Here is a 1,167-nt window from a genome sequence, read left to right as displayed (position 1 = left end):
TCCTCCAGCCACGAGCACCCACGGATGGGGCCGGCAGCGCCTCGCCCTCCCAGGACAGGACCCAGCTGCTCTTTGCTGCAGCCAAAAGGAATAAAGGAGCAGGGCAAAGAGCTTCGGGCTTCCACTCGCAAACACCACGAGCCAGCCCTGCAAACAGAGCGGAGGACGAGGAGGAGGAATTCTTTATATGACTGAAAACAAACGTGCCAGATGGACTCATCATTTCCAAACGACAGCAGAGCACTTCTGTGTGTATTGTGCCTCCTCGTGCTGTGACCGCTGATGCTCAGCTTACCTCTGTAGCTGTGACAGCATTTCAGTAGTGGGTTCACCAAGGTAGATGCTTACTTTCCATGGAGCGATGCTAAGGAGGCTGCAGGCAAGGCAGGAAAAATAACGCTGTATTTACAGAAGGGTTTATTTTTTTTAATGCAGAATAGATCGGAGGATTATTGTGCAACGAATAGGAATAAGCCATCTGACTCCTAGAGCTGTTCTAAGATGCTAAAAAATAGCCAGTGCCATCTTCAGATGGGGTTAGAAGGTGCAGCTTGCCTAAGCTGCCCAAGCAGCTGGATGCCCCCAGCCATGGGGACTCATCATCCCTTGCTGGGACGTATTGGAACAAGGTCACAGTGGCTATGCCGATTTTCCTGTGTTCCTTCTTGCTTCCTCTGGTTACTTAAAAGCTATCAATGTTGTCAATTTTATGCAAGATGAGAAACACAAGAATGTTCTTTTAAAATATTTCTGAAGAAAACAACTTCTAGAGAGACCTTTTCCCCCAAATTAGCACAGTACACGCAAAAAGCAAACGCTCGCAGAGAGTAGTCTGAGCTATGTTTATGCTCCAGCAAGACCTGCTGTTGCCTATTCATATGACACTTAACAAAATAAACCCAGCAACAGCCCAGGCTTTGTTAGACCAGTGTGCAGTTATCAGTAGGCAATCCTAATTGGGTTTTAATTAACAGAAGACAAGAGAAGTTAAGAGTCTTGGAGGGAACTGCTGAATGCTGGAGAGTAAAAAGGACGGGAGAAATGAGGTAATGTTTCGGCAGCAGATGCTGAAATAACTCCCATCTTGATCAGCAGTTCTCTCTTCTCAGGTAGGATTAAGTAAATCTCATAATTAAAGAGATGGGAAGGGCATGACGGAGGAATGAA

General features: G+C 46.4%; 1 protein-coding gene across 1 annotated transcript in view; it reads left to right on the top strand.

The window, feature by feature from the left end:
* FAM124B (family with sequence similarity 124B) overlaps positions 1–191 on the top strand; it is a 4,358-nt gene extending 4,167 nt beyond the window's left edge. The window contains exon 4 of the mRNA XM_009325113.1: positions 9–191. Coding sequence (XP_009323388.1) covers positions 9–191 — 183 coding nt within the window. The remainder of the gene's footprint in view (positions 1–8) is intronic.
* Positions 192–1,167: the final 976 nt, after the last annotated feature.

The sequence above is a fragment of the Pygoscelis adeliae genome, unplaced genomic scaffold, assembly GCF_000699105.1.
Source record: "Pygoscelis adeliae isolate BGI_AS28 unplaced genomic scaffold, ASM69910v1 Scaffold155, whole genome shotgun sequence".
NCBI lineage: Eukaryota > Metazoa > Chordata > Aves > Sphenisciformes > Spheniscidae > Pygoscelis > Pygoscelis adeliae.
Note: the sequence above shows the minus strand (reverse complement) of the source record. Positions and strands in the feature narration are given on the sequence as shown.